Source organism: Urocitellus parryii, unplaced genomic scaffold (genome assembly GCF_045843805.1).
Source record: "Urocitellus parryii isolate mUroPar1 unplaced genomic scaffold, mUroPar1.hap1 Scaffold_40, whole genome shotgun sequence".
Lineage (NCBI taxonomy): Eukaryota > Metazoa > Chordata > Mammalia > Rodentia > Sciuridae > Urocitellus > Urocitellus parryii.
In genome coordinates, this window is record NW_027553586.1 from 6,169,686 (window position 1) to 6,191,622 (window position 21,937).

General features: G+C 41.2%; 1 protein-coding gene and 1 pseudogene across 1 annotated transcript; both read right to left on the reverse strand.

The window, feature by feature from the left end:
* Nucleotides 1–9,849: 9,849 nt before the first annotated feature.
* Nucleotides 9,850–11,663, reverse strand: LOC144252328 (RAF proto-oncogene serine/threonine-protein kinase pseudogene; annotated as a pseudogene).
* A 7,158-nt stretch (nt 11,664–18,821) lies between these two features.
* On the reverse strand, nt 18,822–20,190 carry LOC144252273 (heterogeneous nuclear ribonucleoprotein C-like). The gene is made up of 2 exons (XM_077794704.1): nt 19,714–20,190; nt 18,822–19,674 (listed from the first exon to the last, which is right to left on the reverse strand). Exons 1-2 carry the CDS (start codon nt 20,028–20,030, stop codon nt 19,107–19,109), a joined length of 885 nt encoding a protein of 294 aa, XP_077650830.1. The 5' UTR covers nt 20,031–20,190; the 3' UTR covers nt 18,822–19,106.
* Nucleotides 20,191–21,937: the final 1,747 nt, after the last annotated feature.

Genomic DNA, 21,937 nt, shown 5'->3' on the forward strand with positions numbered 1-21,937 from the left:
ATTGTGATACTTGAGTCATAAACTAACACCCATGTCATCAGCCTGGACTAAAAATGAGTGTGTGTGTGTGTGTGTGTGTGTGTGTGTGTGTGTTATTTCAAAATGTCAAATATAGAAACAAAAATTTTCATTTGAACACTTATTTTCTTCTCTTGATTCAAGTCCAAACTTAACTAAAGAAGGTACAAATAATCAGGTGTACACCTCCTGCCCAGCTCACTTAAGTGTGAACCCTTATGAGTGTGCTGTTTGGGTTCTTGAAGGTTGGAAGCTCTTGATAGATATATCCACTGCAGAAGAATCCAACTCTGAATGTCAAAGGAAAACCTTCAATGTAGGTCACATGCTATTGCAAAAGGGTGACAACAGCAGGAATCCACATTGCACATTGGAGGAATGAATTTGAAAACAACAATAAAATAAAAATTACCATTATCTGCAAACAAAAATCTCTTGAAATGGATTGAAGATGACAAGTCTCACTCTGTACAGTTGAATTTCCACTTCAAGCAGTGAGAAGACACAAACAGGCCAGGACCCATTCTGGTATGGAGGCAGGGGATCCTCTGAGAAGTAGCCCTTCCATCCAGCCCTTCTCCAGAATGACTCCACCCCCAAAAGTCATGCACTTTCCAAGGGAAATACAATATGTATGTGTATTTCCTCATCTAAGAATTTAAAATGTTTTAAACCACAGCAGAAGTTTAATAGTTTGCCATTTATTATGTAATAAACTACTTAAAATTATATAGGTATTGAGCATCCTCCTTCTTACCTCATTCCCCATAAGACCTGTTATTATGCAAAATCTCACAATAGTAACTTTTAGGAATAATATTCTGCATTGCAAGAGAATCCATCACATAGTGCTGTGTTCTATTTTGTTGTTCTATTATGAATTATTTTTCTTCTACTTCTCCATATTACAGCCATGTATATAAATAATGTATATGTGTGTGTGTGTGTGTGTGTTTGTGTTTGTGTGTGTGGATATCTATCTATATAATTGATGATCTATGTATTTATCATCTATGAATTTCATCACAGGATAGTGAAGGGGGCATAAAAGGATGTGTTTTAAAAGGAGGAAACCAGAAACATGCATGAGAAACCCACATCCAGTGACACTGAGGCCAACCACACAGGGCAGCAAAACCTTTGGCTGGATATAAGACACCCCTATTTTAGTATTTAGTGCTCCCTACAAAATCCCCACACTTAGCAGCTTAGGACAATCATCCCTTGTCATCATTTACATTCCCCATGGGCCAAGAATTGGGTCAGGGAGCAGAAGGAAGCTCATATCTGCTCCTTGGTGCTGGGAACCCCTTCCAGGGACTTAAAGCAGAGGCAGGGGCTACATGGAGGCCATTCTCTTAGGGTCCATGCTGGCTGTTTTGTTTGGGGTAAAATTCCTGCTTTAGGATTCTCCTTTGAACTGAGCTTCCTTACAACAAAGTGGCTTGGTTTTAAGAACATGCACCCCAGAAAGCCAGGCAGAAGCCATATTGCCCTTTTTGGTCTCCCTTGAAAGTCTCACAGCACAATTTTCCTTGCATGGGTCAGGGCAGTTCACCATGATGTGAGAGTGGGACTTCCTCTCTTCTTAATCTGGGAGGTCAGCCCAGCAGTGTAGGAAGAGCTTGTAGGATGAAATGCAAATTTGTATGACCAATCATCTGCAAAATACAATCTGCCCCAGCAGATAAATAATCAATGTTTAACTTGAAAGAAAGAGTTTTGGGAATTCCTTGAAGAATGTAGCTCATGCTTTGTCTCACAAGTAAATTTTATGGAGAAGTGAACTTTTATCTGGCAATTTAGTTCTGGTTTGTTTCAGAAGTAAAAACACCTGACTTCATATCTTTTGGAGAAAGTGTAAAGAAAAGCCAATTGGTTTCATCAGAAGTTCTTGCTCTGGGATCCGAGACATGGAGAAAAAAAAGATACACACACACACACAGAGAGAGAGAGAGAGGGAGAGAGAGAGAGAGAGAGAGAGAGAGAAGAGAGAGAGACAGACAGAGTATGGGTATGTGTGTGCACAATAAAAACAAATAAAACAAGAACTGTGTTCAAGTTCTCAGTTGCTTGCTTGAAGAGTGAGTGGGTTACCATACTGACAGATCGGCTAGGATCAACCAACCCAAATTCTTCCTAATCCATAACTTCTCCATGGATAAAATAGATATAATAACCATGATAGCCTCAGGCTGTGCCACTATGTGGCCACAAAACTTCCTCCTGAGAACCGGCTTTGTACGAGGAATTTAATAGAAAACCTAAGTTTTCTAATTATGAAGTTTGCTGTGCACACAATTGGCCTTCAATAAATGCTTGCCAATGGATGAATCAAGACTCTCTCATACATTTCCTTTCTATTTGTCTTCCCTGAGGGGTGAGACACAGAGCTGGAAAGGCTCCAGCTGGCCTGGGTCTCTGCATACCAGCAGGTCTTAGCATGTGAGTGTCAAAATAATCCTGCAAGGAGAGACAACTGCCATTTTCTCATCATTGGGTATAAATTACCTGTCCACCACAGTATTTAGGAGTCTTACTTCAAGTTTTTCCTCTTTCCAGAGGGCCCCTTCTCATTGCATGGAGCTATTCAAATACCACATAACCTAAAAATCAATAATAAACTGATACTTCCTCGTTAAATAATAATAATAATAATAATAATAATAATAATAATAATAATACCATAAGCCTGTAAACTTTAATATTTGCAGAAAATATAAATTTAGAGAAAGTATTCCAATTCTTATAAAAGTCAAATAATGTTTCATGACAAAATTATATTTTCATATCAATATTATTCTTCATAGAGAGATATTTCCAAGTGGCTCTGTTAAAACAAATAAAAATGCATTTTTGAGGTAATGGAAAATGTACTCTCCAAGAATCCTCATAGCTTATCACATTAACAACATCCACTGTGAAAGTAAAATTGTACCACTTGAATGAGGAAGGGTAACACAACTCACTAAGGAAATGGCCATTAGACACAACAATTACTTATCCCTTTCATACTTTGCAAGGACAGTGAAGCTAAAAAATATTTCTGTGAGAGTGATTCAAGGTATTTCAAAGGAAGTTGAATTCTTTGTATGACCATCATTATTGTCAAGACTTTCAATTTAAAAATGACCTATATGTAGGGTGACCACAGAGTATGGCCATTTATGGTGTGGTTTGCAAAGGTTTCAACTATGAAAAAATATTATTATTCTTGGCTCAGCTATTAAAATGGAATTATTCAATAAGTACCATGTGCCAGAAAAACAACAGGCTTTTCCAGAGAGCTCTTGGGGTAACATTGCCCAACCTTATTGAAATATAATAATATAGTGAAGCTGGCCTTGACAGAAAAATAAAATTATATAATTGTGTAAATAAGACCTGAAGGTCCACATAGAATCGTATCTTCTAGATCTGTTACTGTATAGAATAAGGTGATTCTCAAGATGAAGTGGTTTGTATAAAGTCACATTTATTTCTCCATGTATTCTGCAAGTGATGTAGTTTGAATCATCAGTGTCCCCCAATGGCTCTTGTGTTAAAGTCTTGGTCCTCAGCTGCTGGTACTACTGGAGGGTGGAGTCATCTTTAGGAGAAGGGGCCTAGTGGAAGGAAGTGAGGTCATTGGAGGCGTGTCTTGAAGCACATACTGTGACCCAGCCCCTACATCAACGTCCTTTCCTCTTTGCTGCAGGGAAGAACATAAAGATTAAAACATTATCCTGGGATTAGTGCTATTGTCACAGACTGAGTTTTCATTGGGCAAAATAAACAAGTGTCAAAAGGAAAAGGGAACTCTATTTGGACTCCAGAACATGGGGGCCAGGTTATCAATTCCCAGTTGTTCACCCATGGGGAGGTCCCTTCCATATGTCCTGAACTTCTTACTCTGTGAAGTGGGATGAAAAGAGAGTCCTACTACACCTCCAAGACTGTAGGGAGCAAACAGAATAATAGTCTCTTACAATGTTGTGAACCATCCAGATATAAACTATGCATCTGGTTGAGCCAAATAAAATTGTCAAGGCTTATCCATTTTTGACCTAAAAATTTATGAATTGTAGCTCGAAATGGCAACTGTACAAAATGGTTGACTCTTGGCCATTTCAGGTGCTTCCAGTTAATTTTACTGCATAGCATCTGACTTTTTTATTAAAAAGTAAAATAAGGTAAATTTTATGTTAATTTAGTTTTATAAATTTACAGATAACATCACTATTACCTTAAATGTTCTAATCTACACACACTTAAAAGAACTCAGCAGACACTAAAGGCATCTGGCATCATTAACAAGTGTGTTATCATATAGAAGTGAGAGAGCAGATGCTAAACTCCATAGCTAATCCTGGATTTTTTATTATTCTGTGTGACCTTGGACAAGTTACTTAATATTCCTGTGTCTCAGTTCTCTTGCCTGTAAAATAAAATTTATATTAATACTTCCCTTTCTTAGTTTATTTTCTGCTGCTAAAATAGAATCAGAGACTGGATATCTGTTTTACATGAGTATCACTGTGGTGAGCCGTTTCTGTGAACTGTGGCCGCCATTACAAGATGGCGCTGGTTTCCCCTGTAGTCTGTGACAAGCAACTCCTTATCAGAATGAGTTGGCATGCTGTGACTTGGCACCCTGTGAGAAAAGTCCACGTGGCAGCTTCGCATTGGGGCTTAAGGTGCTTTATTAAGGCTGGGAGGGGCATCCAGGGGTTAAGAAGAAAAGTATCAAGGACCTGAATAAACTGCTGAGAGAAGATTCCCGAGTTGCGTCTTCCTTGCGGGCAAGGGGTCGTGACATATCACAAAATATTTTAGGGTGGGTCACCTACAAAGAAAAGAGTTTATGTAGCTTACCTACATAAAAGATCCAAATGGTGTAATACCAGTGTTAGTGAGGGTCACCCTACCTGTGTCACATTGCAGTAAATGGTATCATTTTGGGGCAATTCTTAAGTTGTCTCAATATGTTTCTTATTCTATAAATTATTTAGAAAATGAGATTACTAATTTCTTTTATTTATTATGATTTGCAGTGAACATTTTTGCATTTCTAAAGTCATATTCTTTTCTCCAAGAGAGTTTTGAGGAGTAATTGCAACAGAATTACATGGAATATCTGTAAAAATACAGATTCCTGGATCCCACAATTTGTTTCTTTTTCAGCATTATACATCTAGTAGCTCTTATTTTGGGCTTTTTTTTTTTTACTGATATAAATTATTCATACTTGTGGTACTAGATGATATTTTGAAATACGTGTACATTATACATGGTTAAATCAAGCTCATTAATATATTGATTACTCCCCATATTCATTTTATGGTAGTACTCTTAAAATCTATTACCAATTTTTTAGTGTACAATTCATTGATATTAAATTCCATCCTCATGCTGTACAGAAAAATCTCTTGAATTCATTCCTCCTGTCTAATGGTAATTTGGAATCCTCTCACCAAGATGTCCCCCACTGTCAGCCCCTGGCAACCATCATTCTGCTCTCTGCTTAGTGAATCCAATTCTTTCAGATTTCACATATAAGTGGGGTCATGAGGCATTTGTGTTTCTATGCCTGTATTATTTCCCTTAACATAAATATCCTCCAAACTCATCCATGCAATAAACATGGGAGTGTGGACTCTATTCCACAGGCTGATTTCATTTTCTTTGAGTGTATACCTAGAAGTGCAATTTCTGGAATATGGTAGCTTTATTTTTAACTATTTGAGAATTTTCCATACTATTTTCTATAGTTTTAGAATTAATAGAAACTTAATCCAAAATAACTATGTTATCACATAATTTTAAAAGAGAAGAATCTAAAATAGGATGAGGAAAGAAAACACCATGAATATGTCTTCAAAGATTTGGAAAAGAGTGCAAAAGCATTTCTAGAAATAATAAAAATGTAACAAGAATTCCTAGAAATGATCAAAATGTAAATATCACCATGGACAGATTAAAACCTCAGATTGTATAAATATTACAGTTAAAGAGATATTTGAGAGCAAACTAGAACTCAGGGATGAAGAAATCATCCAGAACAATCCACAACAAATGAACAGTTAAGAGTTGTGAATGTTTTTGTGGGGAGATCTAATATACATCTTAGTGGAACTTGAAGAGGAAACCATAGAGAGTAAAAAAGAGCCAATGTTTTAACAGATAGTTGCTGAGAACATGAGAATCTCCTAGAATTGCTGAAAGACACCAATGTTCAGACCTAGGAAGTTCATTGAAGTCTTAGTTTAAATTCTTTAAAATCTGCAATATAACAAGAAACATCATAGTGACACTGTAGGATGTTATGTGACAAGAAAACGTTTTTAAAATAACCCCAAAACAGGTCTGTAAAAAGAAGAAGAAAAAAAAATCCCTGAAGGGACTTTTTGATTGAACAATGGAGAGTAAACTGGACATGTCATAGTGCAAAGTGTTGAGATGCCATTTCCTGCCTACCAGATTGAAAAAAATTATGCCATCTGACAGTATCAAAGAGCACAGAGAATGAATATTAGTAAAAACTCTCATTTCTGCTGGTGAGAATGACAATTTTTCAATCAGTTAGGAAAAAGTTTGGTGATGCCTCGTAAAGTGGAAATGAGCCCTCCCCTATGATTCATCTTTTCTGTTTTGGGGGAAATGTATACAAAAAGACACCAGAACAACATACACAGGAATGATCATAGGGCTATTGCTTAAAATAACACTAAATATAAAAATAACCAAAATTTCCATCAATAATATGCAGAAAAATAAACTGTAGTGTCAGAATACGATGGAAATTGACCATAATGAAAATGAATGATCCACGGCATCAACATGCAAGAACCTCAACAACATAACATGAGCAACAGAAGTATCATAACAATGTACAAAGTATGGCCTGGGGATGTGGCTCAAGTGGTAGCGCGCTCACCTGGCATGCTTATGGTCCCGGGTTTGATCCTCAGCACCACATACAAAAACAAAGATGTTGTGTCGGCCGAACAATAAAAACTAAATATTAAAAAATTCTCTCTCTCTCTCTCTCTCTCTCTCTCTCTCTCTCTCTCTCTCTCTTAAAAAAAGAATATATAAAGTATGATTGCATAAACAGAAACTCCAGATACAGGCAAAGTTTACCATGAACACATCATTAACTTTGTGCATGTGTGTAGTAAAAGAATTAAAAATGGATACATACAAAACTTAGATTATTATTTAATTTTTAGGAAAAAGAGATAATTTGGGAAAGGGAAGAAAAAAGAAAATGCTTTAACTATATTTTATACATAACATTTATGCAAAAAATGAAATTCAAAGCAAATGTAAGAACAGGTTACCATGTATTAAATATGGGTGACAACCTTACCAAATTTTTGTACTCTTATCTATAATTTTCTCCATGTGTGATATGTTCTTTAATTTTAGGAGTAAAGCAGACTAGTAGCCACAATACATTAAGAATTCCCAACAATACTAATATGAAGAAAACAAACCAACCAGTCTCCAAATGAACAAAAGACTTGAACGGGATGCTACACTAAAGAAAATATACAGATGACAATCTGAAATCTCAAAAATCAGTAGTTATTACATAAATGGAAATTCGAATTACAATGAGATACCCATACACAAGAATGTCAAATCTGTAGAGACCCTTCAGGTATTGGCAAAGGTGTGGAGCACCTGGAACTTCTGTATCTTATTTGTGGAAATGTACAATGGTCCAATCCTTTTGGATGTGTTTTTATAACTTACTAAAATTTAAACATATATCTCATACAAACACATAAACCATATAGCCTAGCCATTCCACAATGAGAAATTCACTTAAGACAAAAGAAGACACATGTCCATACAAAAACTTTCATACAAATGGCCTTAGTAGCTTTATTTGTTATTACTCCAAATTGAAAAAAAAACCCAGATATCTGTCAACAGATAAATGGACAAACTATAAAATATCCATATAATACAAGGTCAACAACAATCAAGGGAGTGAATTATAGACTATAATTATAATTGAGTTTTAAATTTTTGTTTATAATTGACTCATCATAATTGCACGTTTGAGGGTTCATTGTAATATTTAAACATGCTTATACAATGTTATGATCAAACTTGGGTAATTAGCAAATCCATCACTTTGAACCTCTATCATTTCTTTGTGGTGGGAAAATTCAAGATCCTGTTTTCTAGCCATCTTGAAATATATAATACATTTTTACTAGCTACAGTCATCCTATTGTGCAATAGAATATTAGAATTTATTCCTCCTAGATCACTACACCTGCTGTACCTGTTGACCAGGTCTCCTCATCCCTCCTTACCTCTCATCCCTCCTTATCCTCCCCAACCTCTGGTAACCACTATTCTATTCTAGCTTATTTCACTTAACATAATGTTCTCCAGTTTTATTCATGTGGTGATATAAAGCAATTTTTTGAGCTGGACATAGTGGTGCACACCTGTAATTCCAGCAGCTCAGGAGGCTGAGGCAGGAGGATTGCAAGTTTAAAGCCAGCCTCAGCAACTTAGAAAGGCCCTAAAACTTAGCAAGACCCTGTCTCAAAAGAAAACCAAACAAAGTAAAAATAGGGCCTGGAATATGGCTTAGTGGTTAAGAGTCCCTGGGTTCAATCCCCCATGCAAGAAAAGAAAAGGGAGGTTGATATATATATATATATATATATATATATATATATATATATATATATATATATATATATATATGGTTTTTTTTGAGAGAGAGAGAGAGAGAGAGAGAGAATTTTTTTAATATTTATTTTTTAGTTTTCAGTGGACACAACATCTTTATTTTATTTTTATGTGGTGCTGAGGATCGAACCCAGGACCCCACACATACCAGGTGAGCATGCTACTGCTTGAGCCACATCTCCAGCCTGGGAGTTGATTTTCAATCACTAAATAATATTCCATAGTGTATCTGTACCACATTTTCTGTATCCACTGATCTGATGAGGAACACTTAGATTGATTCTCTACTATGGCCATTGTGAATAGTGCTGCGATAAACATGGGCATGTACATATGTATCTCTTTGACCTACTCATTTTATTTCTTTTGAATACATATCCAGTAATAAAATTGCTGGATCATATGGTAGTCCTATTTGGATTTTTTTTTAAATTTAATTTATTTTATTAAAATAACATAATCGAGGAATCATCATAACTGTATCTTGTCAGCGCAATAAAAACAAAATTAAAACCCAAATCAAGAAAACCTGTATTCCTGGCTTCCTTGCATCCACAATTATGTGACTAGAGATGGGGCTGGCCCTGCGGCCCACCCCATAGGGGCCGCCCCTGGAAGATGAATTCAGCATGACGGGAGGCTGCTCCCAAGGACCAGGACAGGAGGGCTGAGCACCGTGCCTGGAAAGCCACCGTTTGCCCTGGACATCTCGGGCTGTTACAGGCAAGTCCCGTGGTACGAGATAGAGCAGGCGCATCTCCGCAGTCCTGGGTTGTTCGGTGAGTTATGTGCAAAACTGTTGGCGCTGCACCGCTGTCTCTCAAAAGAAGCTGGTTTCCAAACCCGCATGTCCCCACAGCGGGGCCAGTCTGCTCACGACCTTGACATCCACTTCTTTTTGCCCTAACGATATCTTGCAGGGCCGTCAGCATCCCCTGTGCATGCTGGAGATGGGAGGAAGACCGGCCAGAAAGGGTAGAAAAGAAGGCAACGTGAAGTTAAGGCCTGTGCGTCTCTAGGAGGTCCTTAACAGCAGCTTCTCAGAAAACACTCTGCCCCAGGAGCAAGGGACAGGAAGGTGCTGTCGCTGCCTTCCCTTCCTCCCCAGGCTGAGCGCAGGTACAAAGTCCACTACAAGACAGGCAGCCTAGGGGACGTGGTCAGCGTGCAGGCGTTGATATCCTCGGTGTGCGCTGCCCGGTGTAGGGATGGCTCAGAAGCGCTCCGGTTGATTTGGGGGAGGGAGTGTTGGAGCAGCTCGATGGAAGACAGGATCTGGGGAAAGAGAGGTCTCTCCTCCTTCACTTTCTTCACGCAGTCGGCCACCAGCCTCTTCATGGCCTTGGGGCAGTTCTTGTAGAGCTTGCTGAGGTCGGGGGAGGTGTAGCCTAGGCCCACCATGAAGATGATCTGATCCCGGTTGTTGATGTGGGAGTAGGGCAGCTCCCCGGTCATCAGCTCGTACAGGACAATGCCGTAGGAGTAGACGTCGGACTGGAAGCTGAAGGGGTTGTTGTCCTGCATCCGGATCACCTCCGGGGCCATCCACAGCACGGAGCCGGTGGGCTGCTCCACCTGCTGAGAGCCACTCCAGCGGGACTTCACTGTCGCCAAACCAAAATCTGCAATTTTCACTGTTAGGCCTTCGTGGAGAAATATGTTGTTGGACTTCATGTCTCTGTGGATGATGTTCTTGGCGTGCAAGTAGTCCATCCCCTGCACCGTTTGCCGGGCAATGTCGATCAGCTGGAACATCTGGAACTTGGTCTCCTGGACATGCAGATGTTTGTAGAGGCTGCTGCCCTCATACCACTGGGTCACCATGGCCAGGTTGTCCTTTGTCATGTATCCCATGAAGAGCAGGATGTTGACGTGTCACGCTTTGCGCAGGACAACCACCTCGTTTCTGAAGGCCTGGAACTGCTCTGGGGTTGGGTCCACAACCTTCAGGATCTTCACTGCAACATCTCCGTGCCAGTTGCCCTTATAAACGGTTGCAAAGGAGCCCGACCCAATGCGGGTGGAGAGCATGACCTCACTGGCTTCGATTTCCCAGTAATAGCTTGAATCTCTCTCTCTCTCTCTTTTTTTTTTTTTTTTTTTAGAGAGAGAGAGAGAGAGAGAGAGAGAATTTTTTTTTTAATGTTTTATTGTTTTTTGTTTAGTTCTCGGCGGACACAACATCTTTGTTGGTATGTGGTGCTGAGGATCGAACCCGGGCCACACGCATGTCAGGCGAGCGTGCTACCTCTTGAGCCACATCCCCAGCCCTAGCTTGAATCTCTCTGTCCCCGTGGCCTAATCTTGTTTTTCTCCTGGGTCCCAGATCCTGGAGCCCGCTCTCTCTGTGCCGGCACCAGGGTCTTGGGCTGGGACCAGCCTGTGGGGCTCAGGTTGTTGGGGCTGCCGGACGGGGCTGAGGGCGAGGCTGATTGGCTGTGACTTCAAATGGCATCCTCAATCATACTGCTGTCGACGGGCAGGGTGGTGCTGACCATGTGGACATTTGGTGTGAATGTTGATCTCTGCCTCTGGGACAGGGAGCCCTCAGAGGTGGGGCTGGCAGTGTTGAAGGTGAAGGCGTGAGGCATGGAGTATCTGTGCTGGGAACTGACAGGGATCCGGGAAACAGACTCTCGCATCCCACGCATCGTCAAGGAGGGCAGCGCCGGGGCCCCACTCTCGCCAATGGTGGAATTTGGAAACAACAGGAGTTGCCGGATGTTGCTCCAGTCCACACACATGGTGGGGACTTTGTTGCTACACTGCTCGTGGAATTTGCAGCCACAAGTCTGACACTGAAATCCGTTTAACAGGAACTTCTGACAGATGTCACAGAAGGCAAGCTTCAGGAAAGTCTTCCGAGCAAATTTGTGTGTGGTGAGGGGCACGTGGTCCAGGAAGTCCACCTGCAGCTCCTCTCCGATCAAGGAGACGGCGTCCATATTCCAATCTAAACGTGCTTTTTCACCTTTGTGTTCGTGGAGAAGTTGGAACATGGCGCAGCACTCGGGCTGCAGGCCCCTGGGTGCTCTTCTTCCCGACCTGCGGCGCCCACCAGCTCTCCTCTTCTGCGCGCCCCTATTTGGATTTTTTTTAAATATTTATATTTTTAGTTGTAGTTAGTCACAATACCTTTATTTTATTTATTTATTTATATGTGGTCCTGAGGATCAAACTCAGGGCTTCACACGTAATAGGTGAGTGCTCTACCACTGAGCCACAAGCCAGTCCCTATTTGGAGTTTTTTTGTACAACTTTCATTTTGTTCTCCATAATATCTGTACTAATTTCCATTCCCAACAAAAAAGATCTTTAAAAAATAATTGAGTAAAAACAAAACAAACAAACAAATAAAAAGGTCAGACTAAAAAGAATATAAACTGTATCATTCAATTTGTTTTAGGAAAGGTGAATAAATATGTAGCAACAAAAATTAAATCAACAATTGCCAGGAGATGCAGAGAAGCATGAGAATTTGGGGATGACATAGAAGTTCATAATTTTGATAATGGCGATGGTTTTAGGAGTGCCTCTATGTCAAAATTTATCAAATCATACCTTTTGAAAATATGCATTACTATGTAGCAATTATATATCAATAAAGCTGCTAAAACTAAAGTAAATGAAAAAAACAGTCACAAAGTAGATGATGTCACAAGCCTTGAACTGGAAAAAAAAGTGGGCTAAATGTTTCAAAATGCCAGGGATGAACCTGGGGTCTAGAAGACTTCAAAAAACAAAAAACAAACAAACAAACAAACAAATAAAAAACGGCTCTAGATTATTGTTAGACCAAGTGCAAGGTTCCCTTCCTCACTTCCTGACAGACACTGACCCTTTCCCTCCCTGCCCATCCCTTCCTGTGGCCCCTGCACACCCCTCCCCATCACTGCATAGTGACAGCTGAGCTCAGCCAGGGGTAGTGAGTGCCATATATGTTCATCACTGGGGGTAAGACATCTCAGTTCCTACCTTGGCACTCCTGCAAAAAACCAGCCTGCCCCTCTCTCAGCACAGCCCCTAAGTGGCACAGACACCCCCCCCCCTTTTTGTTAAGAACAGTTGTAAAAAGCTCAGCTCTTTGTTTTCTCTGTTGTGAATGCAGATCTCCTACATATTCAAGGAAATCCTCTAATAGGATGGAGGGAGGGAAGAAAGAAAGGGAAACAAGAAGAAAGGTTTTAAAAATTCAGTTGGGTAAAATATTGAATGGTCACACAGTAGGGTGGATTAAGTGTTTGGAGCAAGGAGTGACAATTACCTCCTGGGGGGTCCCAAAGATGTGCAAGCTGGTTGCTAAGCAAGACCAAAGGTAGTGTGGTGGCACCTAGAAGTGGCAGAGACCTTTCTGGGCCAGCAGACACAGTGGAAGGAATTCTGGAAGTCTGTTGATTGATTTGTGCTCACTTTGTCACACTCCTTGGAGACTCCCCATCCCACCCATTTCTTGGGTAGGAGTTGCCTGCAGTTTCCCACCAGGACAAATGAAATCTTCCAATGAAGCCCTATGGCCCCTCCTATCCCTCATATTCTATGACAATGTGACTTTAATATTTCAGCCATCAAGGGGTGGACTCTATGCTCCCTTACCTTGAACCTGGTTAATGGCTCAGGTGGGACTTCTGAGGCTAGTCACAAGGGTCTGTGGCATCAGCCTGGCTGTGCTGGTGGTACCTGATTTCCTTGAGGCCATCATGTTGCCAAGAAACCCAAGCAAGTCCACGTATAGCAGTTTAAAATGGACAAGGTAATGGGGATCTGAAGGAACTTTGGGGGTGATGTGTGTGTGTGTGTGTGTGTGTGTGTGTGTGTGTGTGTGCACAGTAATTTGCAACCTCACCTAGGGAAGGCCTCTGGGAAGGGACCTTTATACCATTCACACACAGGAGCTCTGTGGACCAGCAGTGGGTCCCAGGGTCAGCAAATGTAGCCATTGGTGCTGCAAGGACAGCTGCCTGCAAGGTAGAATCCCCCACCACGATGAGGCACAGACCATATGAGAGGGCCCCTCAGTGGGACCCAAGCCAGCCCTACAACACACACTACACATGCAACAGCATTTGTCCTACAGAAGAAGTCACAGCTATTGACACCTGGCAGCACTTCCCAACAGGTGATGGGGCATTTTGCTCCTGCAAGGCCAGTCCTCTGACTTGACTTCACTCACATTCTTCTCCAGGGCTTCTCTCCAGTTTCCTTTCCAAGCAGAGCCCTTCTCTTGGCAATGGCAGCATAAGAATCCTTGTCACCCTTGCACTCATGTCCCACACAAGGACACTGGGGGGCAGTCATCCAACACTGCACATAGAGCTCTGGCTCCCACTGAACCAGAGAGGGCTCCCTTATTTGATGAGTCCAGAGCACCAGCTAAGGATGCAGAGTGTGACTCAGACAAGACCAGTAGACTGTGCATGCAGCTTTGCACAGGGGCTTGGCTCTGCACAGCCACTACCCCTCAGCACAGCCAGCTGCACACTTTCCCAGATAGGAGAAGAGAATGGGGTGGCAGACTCACCCATCAGAGTTGTTGCTCAGGCTTGGAGAGCTGCAAGAGAGAACAGAGTCAGAGACAGGTTGTTTTAAGTCGACTTTAATGCAAATTTATTTTCTTGTCATTTTTCCTCTCTCAGCAAAGGAAGTGTCTGGTTTCTATATTAGGGGAGAATGGGTCATTACATAACAAGAAATAGGGGCCTACACCCTCTGGGCTTCTTTGTCCTTTGTCATTCCCATCTTCAGCAGGGTACCTAGGGCATTTTAATTAGCTGGAAACAATACTCCAGGCAGGATTGCCAATACCTTGATACTAATACCCAAACATTAATAAACAGAGATGATTTGCTTACAAAATGGCAAGTTAGAAGAAAGAGAGGAGAGCTAATAAACGAGCTAAATTTCAAAGGCGGCAGAGTGAAGTGGATGCAAGGTGACTCAGACATACCAGCCTCACAGCCAGGACTCTCAGAGATTAGGGGGCAGGGATTCTCAGCAGGAAAGACCAGTGAGCCAGCCATTAGAGCCCACTTGGCCAAGAGAGGGCACTGCCTCAAAAGTGGGAGGCTGCAATCCATCTCCCACTTTAGGCCACCTGTGGTTCCAGAACACAGGACCTCAACAGGGTGACTCTGTGGCATTCATTTTGAAGCACCCAGCATGGGTTCCCCCTTCAGAACGCAAAGCCTGTTTCATGCACAGAAAACTGCCCAGGTTTGATGTAGGATTCTTCATTGTGTAATGAAAATATTTTAGAACCTTGCCGAAGTGAAAGCACAGAACAAATTGTGTGTGTAGGTGTGTGATGCATGTGTGTGCTAATATGTGTGGTACATGTGCATGTGTGGTAAGTGTGATAGTGTGGGGGTTTGCACAAGTAAGTGTGATATGTGTGCATGTGTTTGGGGGGGATTAAGTCAGTGTGTGGGATTATGTGTATGCATGTGGGATTGTGTGAATGTGAAGGGAATTGTGTACATGTGGTATGTGTGTGTGTGTGTGTGTGTGTGTGTGTGTGTGTGTGCATGCCCACATGGTATGGGAGTGGTCATGTGACTGCTATGAGAGAGTGTGAGTATGTGCCTGGGTGATGGTGGATAAGTGGGTATGTAAGTGTGTGCACACTCACACATCCAGGTACATACACTTAGGAGAACACACAGACCTATATTCCCAGGGGTCCTTGAGGGCTACAAAAGGTCCTCTCTAACTCAGAAAAGTGGCATTTCAATTTTTGGTATGAGTCATTTAGGGGAAATGCTGAAGACACATGAGGAAAGGGTGTGTGTGTGTGTGTGTGTGTGTGTGTGTGTGTATACATGTATGCATGTGTGCAAGTCTGCACATGGAGACAGACAATCTTGTGCAAGGCTCAGAAAGCATAGCTCTGAGATTCAGCCAGGTTCCAGTCCTGTGTGTCATTGAAAAGGAGGTGCTGGACATCATTTTACCTTCATAATCAAAACATCACACTTTTAAGAGATCATTTTGGGGAATTCCTGATTTGCCTCTCTGGCTGAGCCCACAGTGAGTCACCCTAATAAGACTTTCCACTGGTTTCTCACCTGGATACATATTTGAAGTTCCCCTCTTCCAAGGCCAAATGCAAAGCTTTCCCTGAACTCCCCTGTCTACACCCCCACCAGTAGCCCCTAGCCAGATTCCCTGGCATAAAGGGGTATCCATCCAGCAATACCCTTGCAGCTATAGGCATACACTTTGCCTTTGGTGGTGCTTCTCAGACCCAAGAAACTGCTCATAATCTTCTGGCTGTTCCACATGGCCTCCTGCCCACAAGGACCAAGATCCAACTCAAGATTTCAACTCCATCACAGCCCAGGCTGCCTCAGTTCCAAGAAGTACTCTCAATATAATACAGGCATAGTCAAAAGAAAAGAGAAAAGTTTCTTCCATTGTCTTTTTCTATTTCCTTTTGTTTGTTTTTCTTTTCTTAACTTCTTTTTGTTTTGTGATACAGAGATTGAACTCAGTGCATTCAATCGCTGAGCTGCACACCCCAGTCATATTTTCTATTTTATTTAGAGACAAGATCTCACATAATTGCTTAGTGCCTCACCCTTGCTGAGGCTGGCTTTGAACTTGCAATCCCCCTGCCTCTGCCTCCAAAGCCACTGGGATTATAGGAGAGTATCTGGTTTCCTTTTTTCTTTTTTCTTTTTCTAACCAAGTGATTTAATCAAATGTTTGATTTTTTTTTAATTTTGAAGTAAGCTGTAGACTTAAAGAAAGTTTGTATAAATGGGGTTGAGATTTCCTACACAGCACTTTTTAGCTACATTTCTGTAGTTCCCTGGGGGGGCTCAGTTACACAGGGTCAGTTAGGTGTTTTCTGGAAAATTCCAGAAATAAGAAATTCATAAGTATTGAATAACTTTTATGATAGTGTGTCATTACAAATATTATATTTCATCATTATTTATCATAAAGCCCATCATGCCCTTGAGTCTGGAAGAGAACTGTGCAGGTATCTTTGAGCTTATCCCCCAATTTGTGTTCATCTAATATTTTTTCCTTACTGCATTAGACTGTGTGGCAGACAAGATCTATTTGATCTTTTTTCCTTTGCTCCAGGCATGTACCTGATGCTGATTCTGCTTTGACAGACCGTCATGGATTATTTTTTGGTAATTTTGATTTTTAATAATATTGTATTCAAACACTATAGATGTTAATGACTGAGAATCCTAGCCCCCATTACCCTGGCTCCTAGTATTTTCTTGCTCTCACCCAAATCCTGGTACAGCACAAAGAGTCAGTATGTATTCCAGGGACACCACCTGTTGAGCTACAGAGACTAGAGGAGTTGACAGTCTGATTTATCACATTGGGGGACTTCGCAGTTTCCCTTAGGTTTATCTCCTATTTCCCTCTTTTTATTCTCTCCTAGTTCTTCCTTTCTTCAAATGCAAAACCTTTGGCAGTGAGTACAAATGAGGCCTGTCCTTGTGCAAAACAAACTAGCCTTGAGGCTGCAGCTCAGTAGATGGGACCCCCAGGATGAAAGCTGAGTGATCCCTCAGGAGGCCACAGACACACTGGTCGGTGGTGTGAAAGGAAGAGGGCTCAGACTAGAGCCGTGCAGGTGGCTGGGACATGCTGTTCTTCTGTTTTTCTGCAAAAATATTCTGTTTTATGTTAATATGACAACTTGATCAGGCCACAGGGTGCACAGATATTTGATTTAAAATTATCCTGAATGTGCTTGTGAGGGTGCTTCCTGATGAGATCAACTTTTAAATCAGTAAACTGATTGTCCTTCCCAAAGTGAGTGGTCCTCATTCATTTCACTGAAAGAGTGAATGCAATAGAAAGACTGAGTAATGGAGCCTTCACTCTCTGTGTCTGGCTGTCTTCTAGCTAAAAGACAAGTCATCTCCTGCCTTTGAACATGGACTCAGACTGGAACTACACAACAGGCCTCCTGAATCTCCATCTTGGTGCAAACTGTGAGACTTAGCCCCCATAATCACCTGAGCCAATTCCAATCAATCAATCAATATTATTGATTCTGTTTGTCTTGAGAAGTCTTCCTAATTCAAGGGTCTACTCTTACCCTAGAAATATCTTGCACTCCTGGAAGCACACACCCCTGGAAGATATTTAAATGACAAATAAAACAAACAACATGTCAAGGAATTGTGGAAGGAAAAAAAAAAGTTTTTTTCCTGTTTTTTAAACAAGGATCCCAGATGTTTTGTTTACCAACCCTGCTAGGTAGTTCAGTTCTGTAGCAGCAACTCCTGCTGTTAGCTCAGCCTGTAGAAAGAAGTGGCTACTAAGCTTCTTAATAATGCCAAGGTCCCCCTCACAGTGCATCTCTTATCACCTCAACAGAATATCCCCTGGGCCTCCCAAAGAATACAGTCATCCTGTGAGTTCACTGTTCTTCCATTTTATTTTTATTTTTATTTTTTTAAAGCTTTCCTATTTTTAATAACACTGATGCACAGACTCAGAATCCAGATAAGGTACCTGGGGCTATAAACAGTTATTAAAAGAATCTCCATTCCATGTCACAGATAATTAACTCCTTAATGCAACATCCATCTTGATGAAATTTGAGTAGTGTATGCTGATATGCATAATGATCATACTCCAAGAAAAATATATTTAATATATTCTAAGGGTTTTGTGGAAGTTGCTGCAAAACAAAGAATTTGAAGTAAATAATTATAAAATACAAAAATAAAAAAAACAGTTTTTTTTTTCTCCAAATTCCTGGTTTAATAAGGACTTGTTTATTTTGAGAAAAAAAGGTCCTAAACATCAGGCTGTTCACAAAAATAACCCACAGTATCAACTTTAGAAAACAAATAAAGACTATTACACTAATTATTCTTCTAGAGGATGCATTTAACATGCCAACTCTCATTCACAAAAATACATTGTTACATTTGTGTTGAACAGCCCCACACAAGACTATTATGTGGGGGATAACACACATACCTCTAAAACTCAAAGCTGCTCTCAGGTGCTACAACGAAATGAGATTGCCTTTGCAGTTAGGGAAGCAACTACTGAAATCATGTATAAATGCAAAGAACTGTACTCCCTGCATAACAAGAGATTATTTTGGAGACAGTTGATAAAAACCATACATCCTTTTTATTGTTAAGTCATAAAGAGGTATCAAAATTAAAAGCAAAAATTACAGGGTAAGACTTAACAAAACTACTAGGAGCGTCAAAGGAAGTGAAAATGGGACTAGGCGCAGGGCAATATGAATTAATGAACATGGGAAGGACAAAGATAGGGAGAACAGTGAGCATGTGCTGAAGATACTAGGGGAGAGGATCTGGTGAAATTTTGATCTTAAGACAAGCGCCTAGGTAAAGAAATAATGGGTAAGATTTCTAAACCCCACTATGTGCTTAAGAGTCATCCTCGCCATTGGCGCTGTCTCTGTCATCCTCTCCTTCCTCTGCCTCTTTTTCATCATCCTTGATCAACTCCAGCTGGTCATCCCCCTGATCTTCATTATCATCATCATCCTGTAGATCCCCCTCCTCAGCAGAGTCATCTGCACCCCCCTCAGACTCCATCTTCACATTAGTTTCATCTTTCTTCAGGGAGCTGCTGCTCTGCTCCTCTTCCGACTTATCATTCTTCGTCTCTACTGCTTGTTTGCTCTGCTCCTTTTCAATTTTTTCCAGACTTTCCAGAAGAGAATCCACTTTTTGTTTTATTTGGGTCAGCTCCTTCTTAATGGCCTGAAGGTCATCTCCTTTCAACTTTCCAGACTTGGAAGAAGATCCCGGCTGTCCACTCTTAGAATTGAAGCCACTTTTGCCCCTTCGGGAGGTGTTTCCTGAAACACGCTGGCATTTAGAGAGCACTACAGCCCTAGCAATAGGAGGAGGAGGAGGAACTCGTGCTGGGTAACTATACATCCTGTCATAATAATCACGTTGAAAATCATAGTCCAAGTCAAAAGAGGAGCTGAGTAGACGGGACAGAGAAGGGTGTTCTGGTACTGACCCGTACATCTCCGCTGCAGATCGTTTCACACCTGCCTTTCCTCTGTTCACTTTTGGCTCTGAAGCCAGATTAATATCTAAAACCTGGCCAGCAATCATTCTGCCATCCTCTCCTGCTACAGCAGCCCTGGCATTTCTCTCATTAACATACTGGACAAAGGCAAAGCCTTTATGGACAGAGCAGCCCACAATTTTTCCATACTTGGAGAAGATTGCTTCCACATCAGACTTCTTGACCACCAGAGTGTTTAGATTCCCAATGAATACACGGGAGTTCATGGAGCGTGGATCTGTCTTGTTGGTAACGTTGCTAGCCATTGTGTTTGATAAGGTTCCTCACAAAGGCGGAATAATGTAGCTGAAGATCAAAAAAATCTCACTCAGCAAAGATCCACTAACTTATATATTTCAAGTGATTTGTAACCAGGAGGGGGAGGGAGAAGAGATTCGATTCTGAATCTCCTACTCCCAGATTCTATATGAAGAAGTTGACCACTGCTAGAGGTCAGCAAGGCGGCCGCAACTGCTCAGCCTTCGTCTCTTCACAAAATCTGTTCTTCCATTTTAAAGAGACCTCTGTGTCTGCTTGAACCCTTCTTCTACAGTCTGCCCTGACTGTTTTGACATTTCTACTTCATTTCATGAGGACCATCAATTCTTCCAAGCTTCTGGATATCAACCCCAGCAACATAAAATAAATCATATCCTGGGACTGGTCATAGTGTCACATACCAATGATCCCAGTTACTCAGGATGCTAAGGCAAGAGAATCTCAAGTTTGAGGCCAGCCTCCTCAACTAACTGAGACACTATCTCAATAATTTTAAAAAAGATAAAAATAAAAATTAAAAAGGGATGTAGCTCAGTAGTAAAGTGTCCCTGAACATAGAAGAAAGAGACAGAGAAAGAGAGTGCACCCTTTCCAGGGATTAAATGCTGTATTATGAGAGAATGCCCCCATAATGACAGTTCTTTATCATCCAGCTTTATATTCTGACCCATCAACCCAGAACTCTCAGGAGCCATTCTTGAACATACCCTCCACTGATACAGATGATCAAGGTCCTTTAACAGTCCCAATAATTTCCCAGTTGGGTCTTGCTGAGATAGATCACTAGTAATTGCTCCAGCAACCAGGAGAAAAGTTGGGAAAAGTCCTGAGAAAAACAGCATAGTTTTATAAAACATTTATTTTATTTGAGGCTTCTCCATATCTTTGAGTAAAGGGAATGTGGGATCCTATTTTCCAATAAAGGGGAAGACCCAGAAGTTTCAAGAAAATCTGTCAGTTCAAGGTTCTCATCATAAACCCTGGGGTATACTCTTCCTCTCAGGCCCTGACTTTGATTTAGTTTTCTAAAAGCTATACCCCATAGAATGCATTCAAACACTATCAGAACTAATTATCATACTTACTGTCAGAAGATCAGCCAGCCGGCAGCTCAGTCTATATGGCTCCAAGTGCAAAATTAACTTCTTCATTTGTTACACAGCCCTTGAGGTCTCCTGTTTCAGAGCTGGGTGGCTAACACCCCTACCCTTACAATTATTCAAGCTCAAGGCTCACATTTTTCTTCTGACTCCTCTTTCTCAATCACTAAACTGCCGCGTCCCTCGCCAGCAAAGGAAACACGACACAGGATTCTTCCTTCAGCAGTTTATTCAGGCCTTTGTTTAGACATGTCTCTTAGCTTGTTTCTCTCTCGAACTACTACTACTACTACTACTGCTACTCCTACTACTACTGCCCCAGCCTTAATAAAGCAGATAAAGCCCCAATGCACAACTGCCACGTGGATCTTTCTCATAGGGTGTTTTACAGCTACGTGCCAACTCTCCCAAAATAAGGAGTTGTTTATCACAGGCCACGGCGCTTATCAGCGCCATCTTGTAATGGCGGCCACAGTACACAGAATCGGCTCACCACACTAAACTCTCAGTGTTGCACTTCCATTTGTAATTCCTCACAGCCTCTTTGGCAATTTCTCATTGTCATTGTCACTTCTGTCACTTTAAGTCATGTTCTCTGTTATTGATTATAATCTCCTTAACTGGTCTTGCTGCCCTGTATGCAAGTGTCATATCCATCTCGTGTGTGACTGTCAGATTAGTCTTTCTACAAACCACCTATGAGGCCTTTCAAAACCTTCCAAGTATAAAAAGTCAAGACTCACCCTTTAGAAAGTGACTTGATTTCCTTTATGACCTGACACTATCCTAGTTTT

Coding starts and splice junctions, on each gene's coding strand:
- LOC144252273 (XM_077794704.1), bottom strand. CDS start 20,030: ATGGCTAGCAACGTTACCAACAAGACAGATCCACGCTCCATGAACTCC. Junction 19,675..19,713: donor TCTGCAGCGGAGATGTACGG/GTCAGTACCAGA, acceptor CCGTCTACTCAG/CTCCTCTTTTGACTTGGACT.